The sequence below is a fragment of the Tamandua tetradactyla genome, chromosome 2 (genome assembly GCF_023851605.1).
Source record: "Tamandua tetradactyla isolate mTamTet1 chromosome 2, mTamTet1.pri, whole genome shotgun sequence".
NCBI classification, from domain to species: domain Eukaryota; kingdom Metazoa; phylum Chordata; class Mammalia; order Pilosa; family Myrmecophagidae; genus Tamandua; species Tamandua tetradactyla.
In genome coordinates this window covers 125,766,479-125,787,878 of record NC_135328.1, presented here as the reverse complement: position 1 = coordinate 125,787,878, position 21,400 = coordinate 125,766,479, and the positions used below count along the sequence as shown (strand labels likewise).

Here is a 21,400-nt window from a genome sequence, read left to right as displayed (position 1 = left end):
GCTCTAGGCAGTGGGGCCCGGAGGAGGGGTGGTGACAGTCCAATGAGACACAAACCCCAAAGCTAAACCTTAAAATGTTTTTGCATTCGATTGGATAAAAAAAGGCTATTGTGCCTTTTGTTTTGCTGTGAATACCATCCATCTGCCAGGGATACTCGCAGTTACTGCCGGCCTGCTCAGCTGTTGGCAGCCGGCGCAACTGAAATTCTCCTCATCTGCTCCAGCCTTCCGCCTGGAACAGGCGGGTAGATTTCAAAGGCAGCCGGAGGCCTGGAGAGGGGCACGTCACCCACCACTGGGCCGGCTGGTCCTCCTGGGCCAGGACAACTGATCTCCAGGACTCTCCCGGGGCCACTGTGTCTGCACACCATCGGGACCACCCTGGGGTTGGAACACATTCATATCTTCACACATTTGCGTATTTCTCTCTACCTCAAACATTGTAGGCATGTGAACCCAGCAGGGAGCACCATAGGCCCTGGTGCAGGCAGAGGCGAGAGCGAGCTAAACCAAAAGACCAACAGAATGAATGGGCACCTGCAGACCACAGGTCCTAGAGAAATGAGCAGGGTGATTTGAAAGAAAACAGATTGGCACTGGGCAGTCAGGGAAGGCCTTGGAGGAGGCGGTGCTGGAGCCTCAAGATGAGCAGAGCAGCCGGGGAGCGGGCATGCCATGGGGAAGAACAGCCAGCAGAGGCTGGGGCAGAGGCCTGGGGAGAGCCCCTCGGGCGGGCCACCGTGCTGGGCAGAGTGCAGCTCATTCTTGGGTACAGAAGGCCCAAGGATGGTTTTAAGCACAAAGTAATGTGATCTGCTTTCTGTGTAAACAAGGGCCAGAAGCTAAGAAGGAGGGATAATTGGGAGTCTATGCAAGGCAAGGGTGGCTCAGGCTGGTTGTCCCCATGGCAGAGGGAGCCCTGACGCAGTGCCAATGGGGTGGGTAGAAGAGGTGGCGGGAATTCCTGTCTCTGAAACTAAGCTCTGGTGTTTTGGAATTGACCTCTGGTTTCATGAGGGTCTCCTTGGTGAGCAGGAGATGCCGCTTTCCTGGTAGATCTGCATTATTGCCTGGTACAGATGGGTGGTTTGCCAAAACCCGCCAAACCAACTTGGTCTTCTCTTCTAGGCGGGTGAGAAAGCAACGGGATGCAGCCATGGCAGCCGGGAGCACCCCAGGGCACGGCCCCCACCCCTACCACACCTCTGGGGCTGCCTATTTAGTGCCGCCTGCTTGCTTCTTTTTCTTTTTTTTTTTTTTTTATACATGGGCAGGCACCGGGAATTGAACCCGGGTCCTCTGGCATTCCAGGCAAGCGTTCTTGCCTACTGAGCCACCTTGGCCCGCCCTGCTTGCTTCTTCCTACTGCTGAGGAAAAATTATTTAAACTTGGGACTAGGAGAGTAAGTCCTTTCACAGTTATGTCATCCTTATCATGCAGACTTTCCCAGGCCTGTTCTTTTCCTGGATGCCCCCATGTGACTCCCTTCTCTGTCTTAATGAGGTCCCTGCTAACTCAGGAACCTAACCCTGCAGGAACCTAACCCTATGGCTAGCTTCTGTCTAGTGGGGAGAGCCCCAGAGGCTGCAGACATTGACCAGTGCTGTCTGTCACCTTCTCCTCTGTCCCCTACTCCCATCAGCACCCTCATACTGGCCCCCTCCCACATCAGAGGAAGACGCCTTGGGTACCTGTTCACCTGTGTTTGTAAGAGTCACACCTTTAGCTTTTTTAAAAGTATACTTGACGCTTGTGATGGACTGGAAAATATGCATCCTCCAACTGATAAATTTACTGAGTATTTTCTTTATCAGCAATATCAAAGTAAAGATTCATCTGTGTCTGGTTTTTGAGAACACTCAGCAGACCATCTTGAGAGCAGGTGCACTGATGCTGCCTGCTTCTCAGTTCCACTGCAATTGTGGCCGTTTCCACCATTGTCATGGAAACAAGCAAGTGGTTATAAATTTGGGGGAAACCAAGAATTTCTTTTCTTTGTCATTTTCATTTTTAACTCAGCAGTTGCAGAGATACAGGGTGGGGGGGCAGCCGTTCACCCTCTTAGTGCCCCTCCCCTGACTACCTAATACAGGCAGAGCCTGGGGGGGTTTGGTCTGGAGACAATGACGACTCAGTTGTCTTCACCCTCCACCCAGGCCCCTAGCAAGTTGGGACACCTCCCTGTCCTGTTGCTTCTACCCACCAGGCTCCCTGCCCCATGTCCCTGGTGGTGAGTAGATGAAAATTTAGCAGGGTGCTTGGCTAGGTGGGGCCTGTCCGCCTGCATAGAGTCTGGAGTGGGGGTCTCAGCCATGCCCAAGGCAGAGCCAGTGAGAGTCACGCATGCCTGAGAGGTCTAAAGCCACCGTGTCACTTCCCCTCGGCAGTGGCTTGTGGTCACTTGCCCTCGGCTGTGCACATACTGCAGCTGTTCCCCGGGCACTCAGGAGAAGGCCCCAACCTGTGCCCAGCCCTGCCCTATGCCCCCGCCCCCCGCAGCCATCTGCCCCATGCTCGATTGGAGTAAGCCCTCCTGCTCTTTCCTAAGGACTCTGCTTGGTCCATGGGTGGGGATAGGGCAATCCCCATTGTGTGTTTTCATAGCACGAGGTGCTCTGCCAAACACCTGCTAAGTCCCCAGGATGGTGGGGATCAAGGCGCTGGGCAAAAGCTTGGCGGCCTGGCAGCTCTGAGCAGGTCCGGAATGATCCAGGGATGATGCAAGGCCAGAAACGTGTGTTCTACTGAGTTACACTCAGTCCACTTAGCATTGACCAAGCTCCTCTGTTCTTAGGGTGCAATGACACTTACTGGCTGGCTCGGGCCCTCTGGGGCACTGATAATGGGAAGGTCATTTATTTTTCCAGAGAATTGATTTTCTGTGTTTACAAAGGCAAATGGTCAAGCGAAATGAAGGTTTTTAAAGAGAAACTGGTGAGCTGACTTCTTTGCTTGGTGACTGTCTGAGGGCATGGAGGGGTTCCTGCTTGAGCAGCAGAGTGTCTTCACTGGGGGGAGCATTTTCTGGGGGGAGCCTCAGGGTGCTGGACGAGCGGGTCCCAGCTGTTTGGCACCGCTCCCCATCCTTGGCCGAGGCAGCTATGGGGTTCACAGTGGCTTCAGGGCTGGACCGGCTGGAGCCTGGGCTTTTCTCCTCTAGTTCTGACCCTCCTCTGCAGCAGCCCGCCTGGCTCTCAGGTTCCCAGGCAGCAAGACCCACTTGGTACAAGGGAGGTGACTGGGTACGGAAATCTTAGAAGCTAAATTGGGAGGTCGCTTTTCTTGCCAGTGTAGCTTCACCTAGCAAGGGGGTCAGGGACGCCTCTCTGAGGAGATACAGTTTGTGTCGACCCTGGTGAGAAAGCAGCAAGTACGATGGGAGCAGAGAGTCCCCGGTGGCAGTGTCGGAGCAGGATTCCCTGAGACTGCACTGGCGGTGGTCCTGCCCCAACACATATGGTCGTAGGGGGCCATGCAGCCCCTGCAGGTAGGATTTGCAGAATGAGATGCTTTAGCCTTGATTGAATGTTTGCTCTCTCATAGTGGAAACGATAGTTGGGGGTTCCAGAACCACTAGCAGACCCTTGGGCTTCCAGTACTTTGCATCTAGCTGGGAAGAAGTCAGAAAGCTGGGCTAGCCAGGAGCAATGCAGGAGCCTGCACCCAGAGCCCCCGCGTGTCCTGCTGGCTTGGAGATCTGAGTCTTTGAGGGCAACTCTCCCCAGCGGGTCAGAGGCTGGGGGCCTCCAGAGTCTCAGTTTTTAGCCAAATGGGCCCTCCAGTCCTCAAGGCTCTGCACTCGTGCTGCCTGGAATCTGTCACAGCCAGGGCCAGCCGTGTGGGCTGTCCTTTGTGTGTCCCTAGCAACTGCCCTGGAACCACTCCATCCAGTTTGCACGTGTCGCCTGTCTCACCCGCCACTCCTGTGTCATGCACTGGCTACTGTGAGGGTGCAGGGCAGTACCGGCAAAGGAGAGTGGAGCCCGCGGGAGCCCAGTCACTGTGCCGCTGGGCTGTTTTCTTCCCATCGTTTTGTTGGGTGTCTGGGTTGTCGCCTCCGGCTGTGGTTGGTTGTGTGCAGCCTTGGCTCTTTCTGGGTAGGATGCTATTGGTAGGTGAGGGCTGAAAGTGTTCATGAATTTTCAGTAAGCAGGATGGAGGCTGGTGTGGTTGTGAACCAGGGCCGAGGCCACAGAAATGAGATGCAGGATGCCTCCGGGTGAGGTGGCTGGAGGTGGGCAGGCGGCACCCCAGTGAGGTGGGCTTGGGGGGCTGGCAGGGGGCACCCAGTGAGATGGGCTGGGGGACGGGCAGGGGACACCTGGTGCCGTGGGCTAAGAGGCAGCGGGGCGGCGGCTGTGCTGTCCACAGGTGACCCTACTGGAAGTCCCGTTGGTCCCTGCTGCCTCTTGCCATCTGTTCCATAACCGGCTGAGAGTATTAACTGTTCTTTTGTTAAATGCAACTTGAGACGCTAGAAAGATGTGACCTGTGATTCAGGAGAGTTGTCATGATTTTTTAAATTATCCTTCTTCAACGGCCCTAAGACGTCAATTAGTTTCACTTAGGCAGTCACTGGTCGTTGATTACAAAACACATTTCTTTGTCCTTTTTCACGTGATCCTTTGCATCCTATTAATATTTGTATTTTTATAATTACAGAGGAAAAAGACATCTATTTTAAGCAGAGATGGCCTATTGGGTAGAAAATTTGCGGTTCTTGAGTTGCTGATATGTATACACCCTGGTATTTTTGTAGCTTTGAAGGTCGTATTTTCTTTTCCTGGGCATTTTTTTTTGGGGGGGGGCATATTTTTTAACTTCAACCTCTGAAATTTTAGATCATAGCAAGTACTCAGAGAAAACCCTCCTTTCGAAATTTTTAGCCAAATTGCAGTTTTTGGTAAGAGGTAACTTATCAGAACGCAGGGCAGGGAGGGGCCTCAGCAAGGTCTTGAGGACATGTGGCCATCAATTCCCGTTGATAATTCACTTAGATCTGGAATTGAAAGGCTGTGGGAGGAGGGGTGCAGCCTCATGCCCTTCCAGTCCCATGGCCCACCCTCCTCCTGTCTGGGCTCACCCACCAAGCCCCTGGGAACCCAGCCCCCAGACCACCCATGTGTCTCTGTCACTCATGTCCCGCCCCCTCAGGGTACCCCTGCCCCTGTGCACTTGGAAAGGCCCATGCCAGCCAGGGCCAGCACGTGCTTATGAGCCCTTGGCTATGGCTTTAACGCCCTATGGGAAGGTAACCTCCTGGGCATCTTAGGAGGAATCTAGGAAACCATTACTTTGAAACTCGTAAATAAAGACCTGACAAGCATTTGTCCTGTCTTTCCTATGTGGACCGTACTCCTGGGTCACCCAGAGGGTGGGTTTCCCTTGCAGAAGTATCCCAGCTCATAAATGATGCAGCAACTGCCCTGAGGAGTTTTTGCGTCAAGGAGAGATGGCTGATAATGTTCCAGGAAGGAGGTGATCAAGCGTGCTCGCCCCCCAGATGTGCGCACTTCCAGTGCCATCTTGCCAAGAGGATCAGACGTAGATCTAGATCCAAGGAGTAGTTTTCCAGAAAGTGCAGGGGCCAGGGGTGTAGATGACAAAATCCAGACCGTGGGAGACAGGATGAAGGGCCCAAGTTCTTCATCAAGTAAACTGCAAAGAAGGAAGAAAGGGGGGGTGTAGGGGAAGCAGCAGGTCAGAGGGTGAAAAGAGGTCCCCACCCCTTGCCATGAGGTACACACGGAAGTTTGTTGTTGTTCTCTTTTTATTTAAATGTTTGAAATTTTCTGTATTAAAACTTTAAAAATAAAGAAGAGCTGGAAAAGAAGATATTTAAAACCTTACTCCTTTTCTACTCCCGAGAACGGTAGTTTCCCAGGATTTGTGGACGGTGCTTTGGAACGGTTTCACTAGAAACCACCTCGTCTTCTTGCAGAGTGGTGACCCGGACAGGCCCGGGGGCTGCTGCATCACCTGCCTCCTCCTCTGAGTGGGTGTGTGGGAAGCAGGTTGACCTACAAATGTGGGTGTGGAGTCCCCATCGGGCCCCTGTGGGTTGCTATGCTTCTTCATTGGTCTGCTGTTGGCAGGGCCGTGAGTCAAGAAGCGGCCACACTGAGCCGCCCAGCGATGTGCAAATTCCTCAAAGACCAGTCTCCTTTATCGTCCTCAGTGACAGCAGAGGTGTCCGCTCTGCTGTTTGAGACTTGATTCCTCTTTCCCAACTTGGCCTCGATACAGTCCTGTCCATGAAAGGGTGTCATTGTAGGCCTGAGGGGCGGGCCCTGGGCTGATTGCTCATGGCAGCCATGCACCCTGTAGATGTGTGCCAGGGAGGGTGTTTGGCACTGGCGGTCTCGGTGTGGGCGTGCCTGGCACCTGGCACACTGAAGAGCGTGCTGGTGCCTTCCAGACTGGGCAGCTGCAATCCGCGTGGCGGCTCTGGACTGTGCGGAGGAGAAGAACCAAGGTGTCTGCAGGGCCTATGACATCCACTTCTACCCCACCTTCAGGGTAAGTCTGCCCAGCCCCAGCACGCTCCTGGGCCCTGCACGCAAGGTGCCCGCTTTGCGCCCCGGTGTCCTCTTTGGTGTCAGGGCCACTGGGTCCGTCGTGCCTGGTGTGTGAGTGTTTGGGGACGTGCTTCTGCAAGCTTCGTAGGAACGTGTGTTTGGAAGGGGCCGCCTTTCACAGTTCCCCCCACTTGAGCTGCTCACATATGTGCACAAGGCCCCCCATGCTCAAACACGCACACACGCGTGCACGCACCACGGACACCCCACCCAAGGCACACGGTCACACACCACATCCTCGCACAGGTGTGGCAGACCTGAAACCGGTACACAGCTATGTGTCTGCGCTTCTGCAAGCTTTGTGTGGTGCTGGGTCAGTGCCAGTTCATGAGTGGGGGGGAAGGGGGAGAAAGAAGGAACTTGTGTAAAATCCTGTAATCTACTTGCTGCCTTTTCTGTTGTTTTTCTTTCTTTTTTATTAATACTTTAATTTGCCCTCTCCAGACCCACTGAGCACCCCCTTGTTTTGGAATGGACTGGCTTCCTGTTGGTCTCCCCTGAGGCTGCAGGTCCCTGGAGGGCAGGAATGCCTTTGGCCAACCTCTGTCTCCAGGGCCCAGGCCCTGGCAGGGGTTCCAGAAATGGGAGACACTCAGTGCTTCGCAGTGCCCCCCACCCGTGTCCTTGGGTCTCAGGCCTCTGCCCCATGCTGCACCCATGTGTGGTCCAGTGTGGTTCGGGTCAGCGATCATCACGTGCACCAGATGCTGTTGTGGGTGGCGTTGTCAGGAGGGGCTAGGCTCAACCGTGGTGCCGTGGTCAGCGTGAGCCCTGCAGACACAAGGGGCCAAGCTCTACAGAAGGGCCCCTGAGAGGGAGGGGAGCATGCCTGTGTGCAGTGCCTACTGGCCCATGGGCACCCGCATCCCAGGGCAGCCTGCCGCCCCTATACAGGTACTCCCTGGGGAAGCCCCCTGGCCCTGCCTCTTTCAGCCTGAGAGCCATTTGCCCCTAGGGGTTGGCTATTCTGATCATCGCAGGGCACCTCTGACCCTGCCCTGCAGGCTGGACCCTCCTGCCCTCCTTACTGTTGAGGCAGCTGTGGCAGGGCATGCTCCCGCTGTGCTCCACGTGTCTGCGACTTTGCGACAGGGCCTCAGCTCCATGGGACATGGGGGTGGAGGCTCTCCCTTCATGCCTGGGGTTACTGGGGATCATCAGCTGTGAAGCTGAATGACATGTCCTGGGTGACAACAGCACAGCTGCCACTGTCCCCGCTTGCTGCAGGGCATGCGGGCTTTCCCGAGTCTTTGTTTTCTGAGCGCACAGCTCCAAGCACAGTGCGTGCTCCTTCCAGACACAGGCCTTGGCGAGAATGGCTGCAGGACACGCCATGCGCTGCAGGCCTACCCAGTAGGCACAGCATGGGGCTCCCACTGGGGCCATCCTGGAAGGCTTCCACGCCGCATGTGTTTTCTTCCTGGTTTGTTCTTTTTCAATTTACAGAAGTTCTTGTATTTCCTTTATGCTGACTATTTTTTCAGTTGAGAATATCAGAAGTGCCTTCACCCCATCTATAACTTGTCTTTTCACCAGATTTAATGTGTCTTTTGATGAAGAAGGTTTTTCATTTTAGTATAAAACTCTTTTCAACCACTTAAAATACTTGTTAGAGCCCCTTATGTCCCCTTATAAATCCCTCCTGCTTTCATAGCCAGCCATCAGAATGCTCATTTAATGCCGGAAGGAAAGGGAGATGTCATCCTTTATGATTCCAGCCCCATTGAACTGTCTTGTCTCTGGCTGTTTTGGGTCAGAAAATGTAGATAACGGAATGTGGTGGGTCCTATCTGCCCTTCTTGGAAATCTGGTTGGAAGCACTAATATCCACAGAGATATGAAACAGGTGGCTTGTCACCAGTTCATGGAAGCTTCCTGGAGGGAATTGCCTACCGTGCTCTCTATAAGACAGTCTTTTGTTGCTTAAATGTTAAATATAGCCACAGATACCGACTTGAAGCTGTTACTTATTTGTTCTGTGTTTTTCCTCTTAGTATTTTAAAGCATTTACAAAGGAGTTTACAACTGGAGAAAATTTTAAAGGTAAGGACATTAGCCTCATGTTTTAATCAGGTAGATCCACCCCATATAATTATTAAAATGGAAATGGTCCCAGGAGACTAGGGACCCTGCGCCAGCGTCAGCCTCTGCGTGTCAGCGCTGTCCTGCCTGTTTTTATTTCAAGTTTCAGCATTGATAGACTCAACAAGTTGTTATTTTGTGGTCTGCCTTCCTTGGCAGATATGACAGTGAAGTTTTTTGAAAAGGAAACTGTATACAAATGCATGCATGGAGACACGTATTAGTCCCATGTATGGTGGACAGATTCTTATGGAGCCACACTGCATCCGGCAGCCAGCCCCCATGTGGAGCTGGTCTGCACCCCACCCCCCACCCCCACCCCCTGAGTCCCTCATGTGTGTAAACTTTGGCCCAGCTTCTCTCCTACCTCCCCACCCCCAGCACGTGTCTGTGCCCATGGGCCTGTTGATAGGCCTGGGACGCTCCTCTCGGGTTTTGGGGTGGGGACTTGTCAGGCCTGCAGCCCAGCCCTGCTCAGCACAGGGAGACAGGTCACGGCAGTGTGTTGGTTTCCAGCAGGACCCGACAGAGAGCTTCAGACGGTGCGACACGCCATGGTTGACTTCCTGCAGAACCACACGGAGAGAGACAGGCCCCCTGCCTGCCCGGCACTGGACCCTGTGTCGTAAGTATCTGCACACGAAAAGCGGCATGTCACAGTCAAGTTTAATTTTGTAAAATGCAGATTTACATTAAGCAATGAGCACTTGTAGCTGATGGCAGGTCGCTGTTCTTGAAAGCACTAAAAGCCTCTTTTTTCTCTTAAAAGGCCCAGTGACATTCTTTCTCTCTTTGACAACCGTGGTGGCCATTATGTGGCTATTTTATTTGAAAGCAATAGCTCCTATGTTGGACGAGAGGTACTGTGTCCGCATTTTACCCAGTTCTTACTGCGTGATGTCATTCAGTGTGGTGGGCCCCGGGCTAGGTCCTGCTGCGGGAGCAACTGCTGCCGCCTGGTCAGCTGTGTTCATGCATTTAGCGCGCGTGGTTTATAGGAATTGCAGGCTGTGTTCAGTGACTTCACTAGTTTATAGAATAAATGACTGTGCCTTTGAGGATAAAACAGTAATAGGAATCCAGCATGTGTGGTCTAATCCTAAATTTGCAGGTAAGAGAATTCGACAGAAGACCCAGCTCTTAGGGCTCGCTGAATCCTTTCCTTGATGGAGATCTTTCATTTCTTGTGCCTTGTCATCCTGAGCTTTATTTGCTATATTTAGCACTCTTGAAATTGTTGCCCTGTCCAAGATTATTTAAAGCATTGTCTCTGTTAGAAATTCGACTGTGCTTCCACTGCACACATGCCGGGACCCCATGGGGGCCAGGAACCAGACACAGTCATGGGCCTCCAGCCATCTTAGAGACTAGAGGAAAGTCACACCCACCTCACTGCCCTCTCAGCACCGGGTGCCCACCTTGCTCTCTTGCCTCTTCTTCTTGCCGCTGGGTGTGAGCCTCCTTCTGTTGTCTGGGAGACAGTTTTGCTCCTTTTGGGAGCTTCTGGGGTGCATGGTTCAGAAGGAGGCTGCCAACCTCAGAGCTTTAAGCCGCTCACTCCACAGCTCCTGGCAGCACCTCTGGACACCTTGTCACTGCCTCCATGTGCGGTGGTCCCCGTGATTGACCAGGGTCCTGGGGGTGAGGGGGCTGTGATCACGGGCAGTGGATTGCTCACCCAGATCCCAGCATGGACCTCCTTCCTCTGCTCACTGCCTCCAGCAGCCTCGCTCACTTGCTTCACAGTTGTGCACCCCCAAGTCCACATGTGCACATACAGGCCAGGAGAGGAAGGGACAGGCCCCATTTCCCTGTGGGCCAAGCTCCTCCACAGGGCCGATGGGCCGGCTGCCCAGGGCTAGCACACTAGGCCCACACAGGGCACACCGCACCTTGGCACACCACGTGTGGTGTCCGACAGACACTGGCCAGCTCCTGGTAGAGGCACCCCGCTCCAGAGGGGTGCAGCAGCCAGCTTGTCTCGGGGTGTTCCCAGCTTGCTGTTGTAGCAGATGCCCGCAGTTCTGAAAATGGCTTTTCTATGATGGTAGGTCTCTTTGGCAGGTGCACGTTGGGCTCGTGGCTTGTTTTTTCATCCTAATCTCACTCCCTTGATCCCCTCACTGTGCCTCAGCCAAGGAGCACTGGGCAGGGTGGGTGCTCCAGAAGGGTCAGGGCACCCACACCTGCAGGCGTTTAGGCAGGCTGACCTTCCTTGCTCCCTGGTTTCGTGGCCTCATGTTGTGAGGAGGGAAACAGGAGTCCGCAGATTAAGAAAGGGAAGCGAAAGTCCATGCACATGCGTTTTCCTTGGTCTGTAAACCTGTTAGGTAAGGTTGCCCTTTCTGCCCACAAATGCAGGGCTACTCGGTTGCCTTGAAGTCCAGTAGAAATGATGGCATCAGTCATCCAGCTTGTAGAGGGGGTGGATAGAGGTTCTTCCAAAGATGTGGCTTCCAGCCCCTTAAGCAGAATGCTGTTTTTCTTTCTCAGCATTCATGGAGGTTGATCTCCTCCTAACAACATTTGCGACGTGAAGGAAAGCACATTGGCAAGCCGCCTGGCGTCAGGGCATGGTCCCGCCCCGGCAGGGCCCCTTGGGCCCCGGGGGTCTGATTCCCTCTGTGTAAGGGCTGCATGCACCGTGACCGTGTCTGAGAAGCCCTCTGCTGGCCGCAGCGGTGCTGACACCGTGTCCCCTTGGCACCAGGTGACCCTAGACCTGATCCCATATGAAAACATCATGGTGAGCAGAGCATTGGATTCGGACTCCACACTCCTCGAGAAACTCGGCATCCCTTCCATCCCTTCATGCTACCTGATCTGTCCAAATGGGTCCCATGGAGTTATTCATGTGTAAGTGGCTGTTTGGCTAAGGGTCTCTGCACCCCTGGGTGGGGGCCAGGAAACTCGGGCAAACATGGGAAGCCTGATGAGAAAGCCCTGTGGGCAGAAATGGAAATCTCAGGGAACCCACTGCTAATGCCCCCACCCCGGGCTCCTGTGAGATCTGCTCTGCTCGCCACAACTCTTGGCCATGGGTCTCCACTCCCGTGTTGTGTTCCTCTACGTTTCTCCACAAGCACCACGTCTGCCCGTGGGTGTGAATAACACGGGGTACGGGGCCACAGACCCCGCTCCGTCCTTCCCGGTCCCCTCTGCTGGCCAGAACCACAGAAACTGTGCTGAGGCCATTTGACTCTTCGCAGGGACCTGTGCACCCCTAAGGCAGTCACCAGTTGGGACCAAAGTCAAACAGAGGCCGGTCAGCGAGCATGTCGGCCATGCTGCCCGAGGCTGGGGGCGCATAGTTCCGGGCCTGAACGTGGGGAGCGGGCCACCTCCCGGGCCTGTCCCGGCCCTTCACCATGCGGTCACTTTGTTGTGGTCTGGCCAGCAGTGTGTGGTTGAGTCACCATGTCCCGGGCCCCACTCTGGGTGCTGGGGACATAGCAGTGAGGTGACAGGACAGCTTTCCAGCTTCAGGGTTCTTCCTCTCCCAAGGAGTTTAACTTGGTGGTCACGGTGTCCCATCCTGAAGCCCTGAGAGTGCAGATTCCTTGGGTCTGTTTCTGTTTTAAAAAAGGAATCCCCAGCAGCAGAGGTCTCTTCTGAGGTGCTTGCTTTGCTGCCATGCTCGGTGATCGAGCCCATTTGGATGTGCCCTAAGCCCCCAGCCAGGACTGCAGAGAACAGACCTTACTGCAGGGTGGACCCCTTGACTGAGCTTCCTCAACTAAAATGCCATTTTATTCTGAAGAAAAAGTGTTGTTTAGCCATAGAAGTTATCATGTATGCAGCCTTTTCCCAGAAAATGATGTCAGCGTTTTTACAAACAACATGGATAGGTCCTGAGCTACATGTGAAGTGCTCAGTAATGCTGTTCTCCATGTCGCCAGAGGTGCGCCTCCTCACCCAAACGGGGCTGGCCTGGCCGGCCCGGAGCTCGGGGAGCTGCCCGAGGCCCCTCCTTCTATCATCACGCTCAAAGCTGGCCAGTGGCAGCCGGTCGGCAGAGACTCTCAGGCGTGTTGGAAAATCACAGTGTGAATAAAGCTGATATTGGCAGTTACTCAACCCAGCTTCACAGAACATCTTTAGGTCCCCACTAATTACAAGTGAATCATGGTTTTTATGAGACTGTGACTTGGTGCTTGTTTGTGATTCCTTTCATCATGTCTGTTCGGTGGAAGGTGCGCTTCCCGGGGCAGGGCACAGGCGTCATGCTCGCTGGCCCTAGCCCTGGCCCCCGGACCTGCGGGAAATGCCCACATGATGAGCTGGGGTGGGGGGGGCAGTGGCTTTCCTGGCTGGTGGGAGGGCTTCTCCCGGCCCTGTGAGCCCCCTGACTGGAGACTCTTAGCACTTCCTTGGGGTGCCACAGGCACGTCGGCCCTGCAGCAGCTGGCTCCCGCCTGCACCTATCTCTTCCCTCTCACAGAGGGAAGCCGCTCCGGTCATTTTTCTCCTCGTACCTGAAGTCATTGCCGGGTGTGAGGAAGAGGTCACTTTCACTGCCTGAAAAGCCAAGCAGAGACGAGAATTCTGACCTCGTGGTTTGGAGAGAATTTGATAAGCAAGTATCCCTTTTGGACACAAGCCCCTGGGTGGTGGGGGCGGGCACGAGCAGGATGGCAAAGCTAGGCAGCCCTGACCGTCTGCCGGGCCGGAGCCCCCATCATCACTGTCCCTGGGGAGCAGGGTCCGCGTAGGGAGGGCGGGAAAGGGGGGCCTCTGGCTAGCTACGGCTCCCTCAGGTCCCAGCTGCACATGGCCGACCTGGAGTCTGGGCTGCACCACCTCCTGAGGGTGGAGCTGGCTGCGCACAGGTCCTTGGAGGGCGCCGAGCTGAAGACACTCAAGGACTTCCTCACCATCCTCGCCAAGGTGTGTGGCGCTGCCGAGGGGGGCTGTGAGGCCTGTGGGGGGGCTGGGCACAGAGTGGTACAAAAAGATGTCTGGCCTGTGTAAATTAATTAGATGGAGGGGGTTGCAGGGGGAGGAGGCCGTGCTGAGGGCCCGTGCCTTTGCTGACGGGTGACCTCTGAGCGAGGGGTGAAGGGAGAGTGGGGAGCGGGGGGTGGGCCCTGCTTGGATCTGGGTGGGGGCCTCCCCAGCTCCACTGGCAGGTTGTGCTTAGGGAGGGGTCCCTGCCACCAGATTTGGCGTCTGGAACCACATGGCTGATGAGGTCACTGAGGGAGGTTGGAGAGATAGGACAGAGCCCTGGGGCCCTCAAGTGTCCAAGGTTGGGGACGTAAGGGGCCATGGTCTTCCAGAACAGAGCTGAGGAAGCCTTTCTGAAGCAGGGAGTGGTCAGTGTAAGGCAGCAAGGGTCAAGAGTCATGGGAGCTTTAGCAGCACAGGAGATAGGGGTGGATCATAAGTCCCACAGGGTCCAGGGACCCCACCCTGGGGGGCTCTGGAGCAATCTGTTGGGGTGGGGTCACAGACCTTCCTGGAGTAGCTCCAGAGAGAAGAGATGACAGAGCCCGCAGAGTCGGGCAGGTCCTGGGGCCCAGGAGGGATGTGTGGGCTATTGAAGTGTCTGTACTCACCGCCCATGTCCACCTGGGAGTCCATATGCACGGAGGCCAGGCCAGGGACAGAGCAGGAGGAATGGCCAGTCTGTTAGTCAGGTTTTACCAGTTGCCTGTCTGTCCAGCCAGTAAGAGCTGTCTGTTCCAGAGCTAAAACCCAGCTGGTTGTCTTCTTGGTCAACAACTGTTGTGTCCTGCAGGGGCTCATCCCATTTCCCCTGGGCAGCCCTGGGTCCTGTCACTCAGAGTGCAGGAACCTCAGGCTGCCCATGCCCCCATGACTCCCCACCATCCTCACGCATTGCTGGCATTGGCCAGCTCACTGGCTTCAGTTGTGCAGCCACTGGCCAACGGGAAAAGCTCCTGTCCCTCAGATTTGCTTTTTCTGTCGTTTCACTCTTTGCCCCTTACTTTGGTTAAACGTAGCACTTGAGGTTTTACACATGTGGCATAGGTAGCTCATTTAAGTCAACATGGCAATAAATCATTCTTACCATGATTTTTCTAAAATTAAATAGTCCTTTTGAAGCCTATATAGGACAAAAAAGATAGTGCAGAGTTTGTAATGTGATGTTTCCATTCCAGCTGCTTATTTTCGAATCACCTTTAGTAAAATTTTAGTTTAGATTTTTAAGAGTTCTCTCGGCCGCCTTTGTCTTGTACATTAATGAGGTGATCTCTAATCAAAGTTGCTTTTTAATGGGGGGTGGTGCCGCTGGGCTAGTTTCGGCTGGATCCGTCCAGGTGTCCGCACTGGCCAGTGACCCTTTGCTAACAGGCAAATCACTTACTCTGCCTGAAAACCTTTGCAGTGTTCATACTCCTCTTACAGATGGTCAGGAAGTCAGCACCGGCCAAGGAGGGTGCGTGGGAAACACCCGCCCAGCCCTGCAGTAGAACATCTGCATGAATGGGCCTGGGTGGTAGGAGAATGGGCAACCACCAAGCACCTGGCAGCCTAGCTGCCCCCAAACTACCAGCACGCCTAGCACCTCTCGCTGGGAAGGGGTTGCGTGGCCAAGGATGGGGGGTGGGCAAGATGCCAGAGGAAGAAGGCTGGACTTCCTGGATGCTTACACAGGTTTCCAGGGGAAGGTGTTGAGAAGCCTTCCCTGCAGCCCTGGGGCTTGTGCCAGAGCCAGGTCCTGCCCTGCAGGCTCAGGGAGGTGGCGCCTTCCTAATCACCTGTGCTTCCCCACTCAGCTGTTTCCAGGCCGGCCGCCGGTCCTGAAACTGCTGGAGACCCTGCAGGAGTGGCTGGCCAGCCTCCCCCTGGACAGGATCCCCTACAATGCTGTGCTTGACCTGGTCAACAACAAGATGCGGGTGAGCCCTCTCCCAGGCATCCTCCCTGCAGCCCCGGGCTCCCCGGCAGGAGCAGGAGAGGTGCCAGTGCGTGTTGTGGGGAACCCCACAGCGTCGGTGACCCGTCCTCTCGAGGGTTGGGCCCCACGATTGCCGTCGATCCTCCTTCCGTGACGACTTCATAGCTGTTCCCCAAGGTGCCTGTGGTACTGTCAGCGCCGTGGGGAAGCCTTCGATTTGAGGACCGCCCACTAGGCACAGGCTGCAGCAGTGCCCCCTATGAATGATGGTGCTGATTTCAGGCAGTGCAGCACTGGGTTGAATTTTTTTTTTTTTTTAGTAGACTCCTCTGAATTTCACTTCTCACAATTAATAAGACATTTGTGTTTAATAAGCAAGGGTGGCAGCTTGCAGGAGCTGTCATACAGGATGTTGCTAGCTGAGGATTTGGGTTGCCTTCCTTCCCTGCAGCCCTGGAGGACTTTGCAGCCGGATGGAGCCAGATGCCACATTGGTCCCGCAGCCCCCCGTGCCTCTTGGTGGGAGTGGGTCCACGGGGCGCTCTGTGAGGCGTACAGCAGTGTGGGCCTCTCTGCCTCACCACCTGCTGTTTGCAGCTTAGAAAGAAACAACCCTGGTCTCTTGCCTGCCCCTTCGTCCACACTACTGCCATCCGGGGCCACAGTGGCATCCTCATGTTACCTGTGCTGCCCCCCGCAGGTGCTTCATCGCCACAGCTGCCCCGCTGTCCATTTTCCTCCCGAGCTCTTTCTTCTACTATGCCTGGCCATCAGCCTGCTCCTTACAGGGTGAACGCGCCTCATTCCAAGGACTGTCAGGCAGTTGAATTTTTTTATTATGAGTCCTTTCTCTTATTGATTCCGTGATAGCATGTTCTGATTTGAAAGAAGAGACGTGGGTCAGTTTTATGACTAATATCACTAAATTATTGAGGAGCAGATGAATTCTTTCCTTCGTCCCAAAGATTGGGAAGCAACAGGTTGCATTTCCACCTTTGGAGAATTCCTTTCATGAAGTAGATTTTGTCAGCCTTCCTTTCAAATATGTTTCTTTGGAATTGACATTTACACATGGTTGGCTGCATGGCTCCCGGGCACCCTTGGCTCAACCCTTGAGAGCCACCACCCCGACTGTGATTGTGGAAGTTTGCCAACTGTTTTTAATTTTTTAAATTGTCTTTTATTCTTTCCTTCCCTTTTTTTTTTTTTTTTTGTTTTTTCAGATTTCTGGAATATTCCTTAGTAATCACACAAGGTGGGTCGGCTGTCAAGGAAGCAGACCGGAGCTGCGGGGTTACACGTGCTCACTCTGGAAATTGTTCCACACTCTGACCGTTCAAGCTGGGGCGCACCCGGAGGCGTTGGCTGGCACAGGTAACCGTCCCAGCCACAGTGGCAGTTCTTGGCGCAAACATGTTTTCCACGCATGCAGTGCCCATGCACAGGTTTCTTTGCTGTCACCTGAAGCAGCAGGTCTCGTGGTGCCACTGGAGCCCCATGCTGAGGAGGGGATAAGGAAGGTTTTATCAGAAGTTCTGACTACCCCACCGAGGGATTCTGGGAAGCTGGTGCCTGAATTCCTGCCATCCTGAACAATGAATCAGAGAAGTGCTTTGAAAGGGTGTAAGAATAAGCAAAAGATGTTTGTATTATCTAGCGTTACCTTAAGAAATTACCCCAAAATTTGGCAGCTTCAAACAGTGCACACTGCTTACCCCATCCTCCCTGTGTGAGTCGGGAGTCAGGCTTCCCGAGGTCCCAGCTCCGGGTCTCTCCTGGGGCAGTGGTCTCCCCTGAGGTGCCCCAGGGGGAGGGTCTGCTCCCACTGCTCACTCGGGGCAGGCAGCTTTCCGTTCCTGTGGCCTCAGTCGCTGTCGGCTGTTGGCTGGAGACCACCCTCTGGGCCTTTGTTTTCGGTGTCTGGGGGTTTCTCCTCAGGGCAGCTGGTTCCTCAAAGCAAGTGAGTGCCCTCACTCGCCGTGTCCCCTGGGTGAGGAAGGGGTCCTGTGGTCGCCCACGCTCCAGGGGCTGGCTGCCAGGAGTCTGCTTGCCGGGAGAGGTTTATCATCAGGAAATAACATGACACTGAAGCATGTGCCGCTTTTTCATCCCTGGATGTGTTGTACGTGTGCTTCTCAATTAAAGCTGGCCCCTAGCAGCCAAGGGGAGCAGTCTGAATTTTATCTTTCAGTTTTTTTAAAGACATCATTGAAGTTCACTGATATTTACACTAAGTTAAATTCATGGAGTTTTTTGAATCACATAATGGAACCCTTTTTCCATGTATGGTAGTTCCTTTTTACTGCATAAGAAACCTACCCCAAGTGCCACCACCATTTTGTGTGCTCACCCTTCTGTGGTCAGCAGCATGGGCTGGGCTCCTTTGGGGGTGCTCCTTCCGCTACCCCCAGGCTCACTTAGGTAGCTGCAGAGATCTGGTAGGAGCTGATGCCATGTTTAGGGGTTCAGGGATCTCACAGCCTTACTCCCGCCCTGGCCTATGATCACAGCCGGGCTCAACTCCAGCCCAGGTTTCTGGTAGGGCGGCAGATTCCTCCATTGATGGGACAACCAGCAGTGCCCCACCGCAGGGGGGAGTGGGGCCTGCCCGGCAGCTCCAAAGTCATCACCAGCCACACACACCCCTTGGGGGTTCTTATGGGACAGGGTTGGACTTTAAACTTCAAGTTCTCTTAAGAATGACACAGAATAAAAGGGTAGTGTGTTTCTCAGAAGAAATCTGAGGAGCTCCTCAAATTGAAATCAAAGTGTTGGCGTTGCAGAATCTAATGTAGACCGGACTGTTTAGACCCTCTGATCCTCTTTCCGCAGAGACCTCCTCTCCGGGGGTGGAAAGACCCTGCTGGCTCTGCCCCTCCCTCTTCAGGCCTGCTTCAGGAGGCAGGGTGTTCAGCCTGGAGAAGGATGCCCTGGCCCAGGAGAGTCACTCTAGAACCATGATGGCGCTTAAGTGGGTGGCGGAGTTGGGAGGGTGGCGGGAAGACAGAACCCTGGGCAGAAAGCTCTCCTCTCCTCCCGTCCTCGGCGCGAGTGGGAGCCACGTCCAGGGGCACATCTTGGGCAGGAGAACTGGGTCAGGCCGGGGATGCAGATTATGTCTTGGGAGGTTTTTCCTCTCCTTATTGCTTGTCTAAACCCCATCGACTAACAACCTGCGGCCCCTCCCCCTGCCCCGGCAGAGCTTTGCAGTTCTTGTGCACTTTAAAGATTAGGGGCCCGAGTACTCAGTGCTCTGGCTGGAGGAGGGAAGGAGGATTAGCTGGCGGCGCGGCAGATGTTGCCGGAAGGCCTGCTTGGCTGGGATGAGAAGGGCAGAGGGGGCCATGGTGGGACCAGAAGCTCTGGGCGGCTTGTCCCCTAGCCGAGCACGCAGACATCCGCACCTGCCCCCTGCCTGCCCTTGGCGTTGTGCAGAGTCGCAGAGGAGTGCACCAGGCACCTGGGGAGGGCATGGCCACCTTGAGTCTGCCAGCAGACACTGTGGGTGCTGGCTGCCAGTTAAGGCGGCCTCCTTACCTCCCACAAGCATGTCAGGTTGTTTTCGCATTATTTCCTTTTAATGCTGATGTAATCTGTTTTAATCTCTTGGGTCTCTTATTCGTATGTTCAGACCCCAGTGAACGTCTGGACAGGACTGCTGCATTCTGCTGCCCTTTTCTTGGCATGTGCTACTTTCGGCATTCCCAGGACTTTGACTCGGGCTCGCCTGCATCCATCAGCCAGGTCCATATGCTATGGCGGATGCACTTTCTGTGTGCAGCTTGGAGTGCTGGCATGTTCTCTCACACAGGGGCTGAACCTTTTTAAAGAGAGTGTGGGCCCCAGGTGAGGGCTGGCTGCTGGGCATGCTGTGACCCCTAAGCCATGTCACCAATAGCGCATGGCTGGTGGCCAGCCATATTCACACTTGGACTTGTGTTTTGCAAGCATTTCAAAGCAAAAAGCCTACAATTTCTGAATGAGTAGCTGCCACCGCCACAGAATCAGCTTTTGGGAGTTGTTGGAAAGCAGATGGGCAGTGGCCTGCGATGGCACATCACAAGGACAAGTCCTGGCTTGTGAACAAGGCTGAAGGTGGCGCTTCCGGCAGCCCGGGGGAGGACACGAGCCACATTGAAGGATCTGGTGCTCCTCACCTTGAGGCTGCTGCCCGCTGACAGCAACGCATCGCCTCTCCTGGGCCACCATCGTGGTGCCATGGGATAGGAGGCATCAGATGCCTTAGGCGTTTGGGGCGCACACCCAGGTGCCTCGTGTCAGAACTTGCCTCTGGGTCTGCAGATGTGTGCTTTACCCTCCCAGCTGTGTCGGGCACAGCTGGCTCACAGTTCACAGGTGTGCCTCACAGGCCCCTGAGTTCTGGTGTCTGTGTGTCGAGCCAGGCGCCCAGTGCCCACCGTGTCCATGCCCCTGCAGGTTTTGAAGATGACCCCCAAGCAGTGCTGCAGGTCATGAGAAGGTACATTCGCACCTTTTTTGGGTGTAAAGAATGTGGTGAGCACTTTGAGGAGATGGCCAAAGAATCCATGGATTTGGTGAAAACTCCAGACCAAGCAATTCTCTGGCTTTGGAAGAAGCACAACGTGGTGAATGCCCGCCTGGCAGGTGAGAAGGCCCACCCCCTGCATGCTGCTTGCCCTCTGGACAGCTCAGCCAGGAGCCCCCGACTGCCATGACCTGGTCTCCAAGAGTCCCAGAGGGCAGCCTGGGACAGTGGCTCTTGCCGAAGGCTGCACATGGTGGGGGATACCTTGCACCACCAGGCCGGAGGCTTAGCTGGGGGAGCAGAGGCCAAGGCTCCTGGGTTGCACTGGACCAGACTTTGGCTCCTAGAAGCAGCAGCCCTGGGGTCCTGGCTCTCCTGGCAAAGCCTCACAGGCAGCAGCTTCTGGGCCTTGTGGGAACCAGAAGCAGCTCTTGCTTCCCTTCCTGCCTTCTGGATTTGAGACAGGAAAACTTGAAGTAGAATCACTCTTTGGTAAGGAATTTCAGTGTCATTAGGCTACTCTTAGGCTGCAAACCAAATCCATCAAAGCAGTTTTGTTTAAAAAAAACTAAATAGGGCACATGCCTTTTCTTACAGTTAAGTAATTTAAGCCCTTCCTAAATCATTGGCAGATTAAAATTAGGCTTAAAAATAATTCCACTGGGAATAAATCTTAATAGAGATGAATAGAAAATGCTGCTAAACTATTGGTTTTTATTTAATCCACTGTATTATAAAAACATAAGTCAAGCACTAAAGAAAATTGGTTTTTCTTTGCACTTAAGGCTTGCCTGCAGGCACTTCTCACAGTGGCCACAATTCATGCTCATTGCCATCAGCTGCTGCGTGAAGTGTTTCCGGGGTCCTAATACAGACTCCCCTCCTGCCTCCCTGACCGCAGAGCCTATGAAGCTCCCCATGGCCTGCCTGCCCTGTTTTGGAAGCCCCTGCTCTCAGCCCCCACCCCCATGGCCTGTGTGCACTCCGTGGCATGGTGCTGCAGCAGGAAGGGGCCTCCATACCCTACGCAGAGTCCTTATGTGCCTGTCGTGTCACCTTCTGGCCCCAGATTGAAGTCCAGCTCCTGAGCGTGGCCTTCCTGTCTGACCAGTGGCATTCGTTACCTGTGCCCCCGCCCCACCTGCTTTATGGCATGGGCGTCACATCAACCCCTGGGCAGCAAGCCCCCAGGAGCAAAGCTGTACAGGTGGCAGCCTGGGCATCCAAGCCCTCCCAGCCTTGTGCGTAGCAGCTGGCCATAGCATGCTTGGCTGTGCTGACAGTGAGAGAATGAGCCGGGGCATGTGCGGGTTCCAGGCTGGTCAGAAGTCCTGCTGCAGTCCAGCATTACTGTCATTGTGCATGCA

The 21,400-nt window shown here is 54.5% G+C and overlaps 1 protein-coding gene across 1 annotated transcript in view; it reads left to right on the top strand.

The window, feature by feature from the left end:
- QSOX2 (quiescin sulfhydryl oxidase 2) overlaps positions 1 to 21,400 on the top strand; it is a 31,016-nt gene that overhangs the window by 5,866 nt on the left and 3,750 nt on the right. Inside the window, exons 2-11 of the mRNA XM_077148788.1 lie at positions 6,420 to 6,520; positions 8,574 to 8,622; positions 9,181 to 9,286; positions 9,431 to 9,521; positions 11,372 to 11,517; positions 13,103 to 13,237; positions 13,419 to 13,548; positions 15,405 to 15,527; positions 16,750 to 16,900; positions 19,964 to 20,152. Coding sequence (XP_077004903.1) covers positions 6,420 to 6,520; positions 8,574 to 8,622; positions 9,181 to 9,286; positions 9,431 to 9,521; positions 11,372 to 11,517; positions 13,103 to 13,237; positions 13,419 to 13,548; positions 15,405 to 15,527; positions 16,750 to 16,900; positions 19,964 to 20,152 — 1,221 coding nt within the window. The remainder of the gene's footprint in view (positions 1 to 6,419; positions 6,521 to 8,573; positions 8,623 to 9,180; positions 9,287 to 9,430; positions 9,522 to 11,371; positions 11,518 to 13,102; positions 13,238 to 13,418; positions 13,549 to 15,404; positions 15,528 to 16,749; positions 16,901 to 19,963; positions 20,153 to 21,400) is intronic.